At 51.1% G+C, this 6,323-nt stretch overlaps 1 protein-coding gene across 1 annotated transcript in view; it reads right to left on the bottom strand.

The window, feature by feature from the left end:
- Positions 1-3,272: 3,272 nt before the first annotated feature.
- The window catches only part of RBM41 (RNA binding motif protein 41), a gene marked incomplete at its 5' end in the record, with an annotated part of 6,416 nt that continues 3,365 nt past the window's right edge, over positions 3,273-6,323 (bottom strand). Inside the window, 4 exons of the mRNA XM_010131701.1 lie at positions 3,273-3,430; positions 3,762-3,909; positions 4,458-4,834; positions 6,218-6,321. Coding sequence (XP_010130003.1) covers positions 3,273-3,430; positions 3,762-3,909; positions 4,458-4,834; positions 6,218-6,321 — 787 coding nt within the window. The remainder of the gene's footprint in view (positions 3,431-3,761; positions 3,910-4,457; positions 4,835-6,217; positions 6,322-6,323) is intronic.

Below are 6,323 nucleotides of genomic sequence, written 5' to 3'. Positions count from 1 at the left end.
CTACTTTAGAAGCAGCTCTGGAGAAGAAAATAGAAGTCTCTCTCTTCCCCTGCTCCAGGTAGATGCTTCAAAGGGTGACCGGCTTTTGGGATAAAACCTCCTGGCATCAGAAGCATGACAGCTGCCCAAGATTGCTGGCTATTTTGTACCTCAGAAACCATAAAACCTAATGCAAGCCTCCCAAACATTGTGAAAGGAAAACTTCGACTTATTGTGATGCTCTGGTGCAGATTCAATCCCCTGAACATCTCTATTGAAAATTAAATAAACCAAATAGTGCTGTGGTTTGAGAACCAGATGGGCGAGATGTCAAAAGAAAACAACAAAACATGAATGGAGGTAAGTACTGGCACCTTCAGACCTTGAATGGAAGGAGATAAGGGAGCTACCTTCAAGCTCAAGTGTTACCACCTGCAGTACTGACCTGAAAACAGTACAATCTGAAAACGTCAAGAGATGTCACAGACAACTCCGAGATCTCGAAATATGAGCTGAAAACGAAACAAGATTCATGAGAAATGAGACAGGAAATCAGGAATGGTAGACACAGAGGCAGCACGTACAGACTGCAGAAGAAAAACACAGTTGTATAGACACATCCTCTCCACCTTCACTAGCAACAGTGAAAGTAACTTAGACGGAAAGTTACGGAGTTACTGAGTCCAGCCGGGGGGAAAGGATGTGGCATGTGGCAAAGCCCTTTCCACACGGCATGAGGCACTCTGTCCACATAGCTATGTTGCTGAACTCTGACTTTAAGGCACCACATAATACATGTTTGGTGAGTCCACCTACGCTGCTGGGTTTTGTCATATGGTTTCATGCCTTTCTGGGATAAATAAGTCAAAGGACCAATGCCGTGTTGGCCATCCACACACTCTCTCCTTCATACCCACCAACTGGACAAGAAAATGTGTTTCAGGAGGGGCACTTGCCCTTGCCCTTAGTTTCTTCCCATGAACCATGCTGGAGGCAGGACAGGTCGCTGCAGCATCCTTTGGTCTGAGTGTGATCGTTCCCCTGTGTCACATCTGGCTGCTCTTGAACCCCACGTCTTACTCCAAACATTCCCCATGATCTTCCACATTTCCCATGTTAAAAGGATGGTCATGCTGCTGGCTGAAAAAGACTCTGTGAAAATAATCCTAAAAAGAAAGTTTAAAGGCAAAGTTCCCATGCAGGACAGCATCTGTTGAAAGAACTGGGCTCCACGACACTAGCCCAGAGCCTTGCAGCAGATCTGTCTGCAAGACCCAGCATCACCGTACCACCAACTGTTCGCACAGCTACATGGAAAGACAAATTTAGTTCAAGGAACCTTGTGTTGTTACATTATTTAACAAAAAAACAGACGCACTCAAGCAGGGACCCAGTTTAGCTGCTGCGTGGGCTGATCAGACCTATCAGTTCAAGACTGCTTCCCGGCACGACAGGGCCCAGATCCTGAACCTCAGCACCACACTGCTGTAGCCCAAGCCAATCAGCTGTGTTAGTCACAAGAAGACTCCAGCACAGCCACAGAGGGGTGCCCAGGCTGCATTTCCTGGGATATTTCTTGCACTAGGAACCGGGCAGGCACCTCCAGGGTCTTCTTATCTCTCTGCTACTCAATGTAGACTGCTAAAGAGCACAGCAAAGAGGCTATTGGGGGTGTCTGCTGGCCAGGCATGACCCAGCCTGGCTGTGCTTGGGGCCCTGCCCAGGCTGCCGTCCCCTCTGCTCACGCTCCCTCTCAGTTTCCACCGCCTGGAGAACCCCAGCCTCCAGCAGTGGGGAGCAGAAGAGCCACACCTGTCCTGCAAGACCAGAGGAGGTTCAGGAGAACTCCCTGTCCCATGAGAATGGTGACCTAGAGCACATTTAAAGAAATCAGGATTTTATTAATGATGTGCAAAAGGCATAGTTGTAGGAGAGAGGGGACTACTCCAACATGAGGTTTATCTCCTCCAGTATGGTCTGCAAGGTCTCATCCACCTGATCTGACTCAAAGTTACTATCTTGGAGCTCCAGGAGGGAAAGGATGAACAAGAAAAGCCAGCCTCTCCCCTCGGGATGAAGGTGCTGGAAACCAGAAGCTGGCGGCAGTCCCTGTGCTCAGGGCGAGCTGGCAGCAAACCCCAGCCGGGGTGGGTGGCCAGCAGCATCCTCGGCCCGGGTCACAGACCCCTAGGGGTGCATGGATCCAGTCAGGCCTGGGCCTGAGTGACTCGCCCAGGGAGGGATTGAAAGCAGTCCCGGGGGCCCATCTCTGACATGGCCCCACTGTCCCACCGGTACAGGGAGGGCAGAGTGTGGTCCTCTTACAGCTCTGGGACCCAGAACAGCACTGTGGTGACAGGGACTCCTCCTCCAGCGCAAGCCTGCCGGCACCGGGTCAAAGCTGGTGCTCAGCAAGTACCACAGCCCCTTTTCTCTTTCAGTTTACTCTGAACCAGAATCATCTCCTTGCAGATCCAGCAAAGCCTCGGCCGGACCAGCATTATCCATGTTGTCGCAAGGGCCTTTATCAGAAGGACAGTTGTGTGGAGTCACGCAGCCTGGAGGGGATGGCTTCGGGGAGAAAAACAGTGGCTCTTGGGAACATTCCTCCTCTCCGCATCGCTGTATTTGGGTACACAGAAGAAGCCTGCAACTTGGCTCTGCTGGGAAAGCCTGTGTTCCCTCAGCCACCATGGCCAAGGGCTCAGATGTTGCTCCACCAGGAGTGCTGGGATACTGTGGGAAGCATGTGACATTAGCTTGCCTTGTTCACAAAAAGTGCTAAGATCGGTCAGCAGATAAACCATGGCACCTGCCACAGTGGTACCGCACCATGGCACAGTACGGAGCCAAGTCATACCTCCAGTAAAGCACCTGTGTAGTTAGAGACCTGTGCAGCAGCCAAAGTGTCTGGAAGAAAAGGGGCAGCCTTTTTTCTTGTCCTAAAACAATGTATCTGCTGCCACCAGAGATGGGGCAGCAGACCCACCAGTCCCCACACCGCTCAGGTACACCAGCTCCCAGCACTGAGGCCAGGACTGAACTCTGCTGACACAGTCCTGCACCAGCAGAGTTCAGCACACTTGGCTCTAGAAGACTTGGGCAGGAAAAAAAAAAAGGTGAAAAAAAACCACACTAAAGAAATACCATAATAAATATATTTATTTACATGGCTTCCTCCCTTCCTCCTTGCCACATAGGGCCGAGAAGGCAGACATACTCGTAGAACAGCAGGACAAAGCCAGTACACCCCAGCAGTGCCAGTGCCCATCTCTCTTCCCAGTATCCATTTCTTACTTGGCAGGGGAGGTCTCTCCAGCAGAGGAGGAGGGGATGGCAGACTCAGCCTCTGGCAAATGACTCTTGCTTTTCCCGAATTCAATCACCATTGGCTTACCCTGCAGATTGTACCCATTCACCAACAGCATGGCGTCCTGGGCCGACTGAGTATCTGCAAGAGAGCAAAAAGGCCACAGGTTACAGAGCAATGTCTAGCACAGACACATGTGCTCTTCACACAGATGTTCCTGGCCCACAGACCCCCACCCTGCGGGAATCCTCCAGCCAGAATATAAATACAGCCCATAACAGGCTGCATCCATTCTGTTTTGATGAATCTTCTTCCAATTCAGTGAAAAGACTACAACGTGGTAGGAAGAAGATGAATGAACTCCCCTCCTTTTCCTGGGAGGGCAGGTTTGGTTCAAGCCCAGAGCCCTGCGGGAAGATGTAGCACCTTCACGGATAATGGAAGAACTGAGAGGCACAAGACAACGACTCACCAGGGAAAGTGATGAAAGCCTGACCCCTCATCCGGCCGCTCAGGAGGCGGAACTGGATTGGTGGGCTGTCCTCCTTCTGGAACCGAGCAAACAAGGACACTAGGTCCTTCATCGTCACTCGAGGGCCCAGGTTCTTCAAATACAGTACCTGTTGCAGAAACAGAGGGTCAGCCAGCCTGTGCCATGCACACATGCACCTTTAAACCTGGTCCCAATCTATACACTTCTTCATACTTTTGAATTAGTTCAGCCCCTCTGCCATCCCAGAGTCCTTCTTCTAAACTCCACCATTAGCTGTGGGGGTACGGGGAAAGGCAGCCCTAGACTCAAGGCATCATCACACTTGCCTGTAGCAAATGCTGATTGCTCCAGTTACTTATAAAACACAACAAGCTCAAGCTACCAGTTACGCACAGTTCATGTGGTCACGGCTGGTCTCAGTCAGGCCCAAGCAGGGAGAGCGCATCTTGACCTGCCAGAGCCAGGAAGGGCTGGGGTCTGAAGTGCAGCTCTGTGCCAGGCTGGTCAACCTCCCCCTAGAACCAAAGGTCTCCTTACTTGCATGGAGGCTTCTCTCCCTTGGTCAGGAAGATCAACCAAGCACCCTCCATGCAGTATCAAAAGGAACCTTTGCCTGCTGAAGCAGCTTCAGACCATGCTAGTGTGGAAGAAAAATCCTGGTTCATCTCGACATACCTTGTTGGGCTCCCCAGGATGGTAGGATGAGAACGTGGGTATATTCCGGAGTTCTTCCTCTGAGAGACGGTTCTTGCAGATCTCCTCTTCCAAGACAAACTCTACAGGCTCTTTGATAATCACAGGCCTTGGAGGAGACTGGGGGGGCATTGTTGCATGAAGGGTGGGACTTTTTGTTTGTTCTGCCTGCTTCTCCTGTTGTGGAGGCGACGACTCCTCAGCCACAGGCCTCTGTGGGGCCAGGGAAGGGCACAAACACGGGTCACTCTTGGTAGGCTGGACTTCTTCAGACTCCTTCTTGCTCAGCAGCTCTTGGTAAACGCTCTCCAGATGAACCATGGGGTCCTTTTCATCTGTTACCCTCTTCTGAGTGTCATCTAATCCACAACGGAGAAACATAGTAATGTGACTACCACCAAGAACCTGGAAAATGCACAGACATTTGTCTCTGGAAGAGACACAGACAGAAACCCTGTTCCAACCCAGGCTCCACGCATCTGCCAACCAGGCCCTGCAGGTTATTTAGAACGAGAAGAATAGTCCCACAGCAGCCAGAAAGTGCTGGTGTCCCGGCTCAGGATGAACCTGCAGAGAGCAGCAGCTTCACTAGTGCTTTGTACAAAGCTCATTTCTTCCAGAGACATCCTCACTAGCTTATCTGCAGCCACATTTCAGCACCTTCTAGTGACTCCTTGCTGCATGTATGGCCCGCATGTGCCGTGCTGCCTTTCTACACCGCTATGTGGAACATAAACTTTTTGCTTCCAGGGACAACATCAGATTAAGCTCCTGGATTTAGAGAAGGTCCACAGCATGGGCGGACCAATGATACCTCCTTTACTCTATTTAATGGAAGTGAGGACAAAAGTGAGGGGGGCATCTCCCAACCTACGAGGCTCAACCTTCCTGCCTCTTGATTTTGCTAAATGCCTCAACACTGACACCAAAGGAGGAAGCAGGAGCCAGAAGATGCTAGGTCAGCTGGACATTACAGATTGAACAGCGACAACACTGATCCAAGCGGTGTTTTAGGAGTTAGACTTTTGAAGTTCCTCCTCATCTTCTATTTAATACTGTCTTACTTCCAAAAAAACCACCAGTCCGGGCTGGAGCTTCATGCCCACGGGTTCTGCAGCTAAAGCAGACTGGAGCAATTATTACCATCTCTGGACAACACTTCACTGTTCATCCAAAAAGCCACCTTAAGCCACAGGCTCAGGGACAGCACTGCTCTGGCAAGAAGTACTGTCATCCCACGGACAAGGTACTGGGAATCAGCAGCTGTGCTCCAATTCCACTTCGGTACCGGGATGAGCCTTTAACAAGTCACCCCTACTCTTTCCTGCTCTGTGCCTTTGCTTCCCTGACACTCTTGTTAGACTGCAGAGAAGGCACCATCTCTAGCCCCACACAGGCACCTCGTGTCACTTGGTGCAGTTTGGTGGGGACCTCTGGGCACTACTAAAGCATAACCCCAGCTGCTCTTCCATGTAGCGAGCTGTGCTCTGCAGTACTTGCAGCACGTCAATGAGATCCATGCTCTTCAAACAGAGATGGACTTTGCAAGCCTCTACATTAAACCCTTCAGAGATTCCGCTCACTGTGTACTTCTGTAAGGGAGGAAAATATCTCCTCCCACAGAGTGCCAAAACAGAACCATGTCTTCAGGGACAGAAGGCCAGACAGAAATGTGCTGGACTCCCACACACCCTGTCTCTCTCTGCTGGAGCAAAGGCACGAACAGCCTTGAGCCAACAAACCTTCGTGGTAGAGCGCCCGGAGGAAGGAGTGGCGGTCTGTTCCCTGAAAGAGAGCGTTTTCAATCTCCATCTCCCGCCGGTTCAGCTGCTTGCTGCCAGCAAACCT

This window comes from Buceros rhinoceros, unplaced genomic scaffold, assembly GCF_000710305.1.
Source record: "Buceros rhinoceros silvestris isolate BGI_N320 unplaced genomic scaffold, ASM71030v1 scaffold31922, whole genome shotgun sequence".
Taxonomy (NCBI): Eukaryota; Metazoa; Chordata; class Aves; order Bucerotiformes; family Bucerotidae; genus Buceros; species Buceros rhinoceros.
The sequence above is the reverse complement of the archived record's forward strand: the minus strand, read 5'-3'. Positions and strand labels throughout refer to the sequence as shown.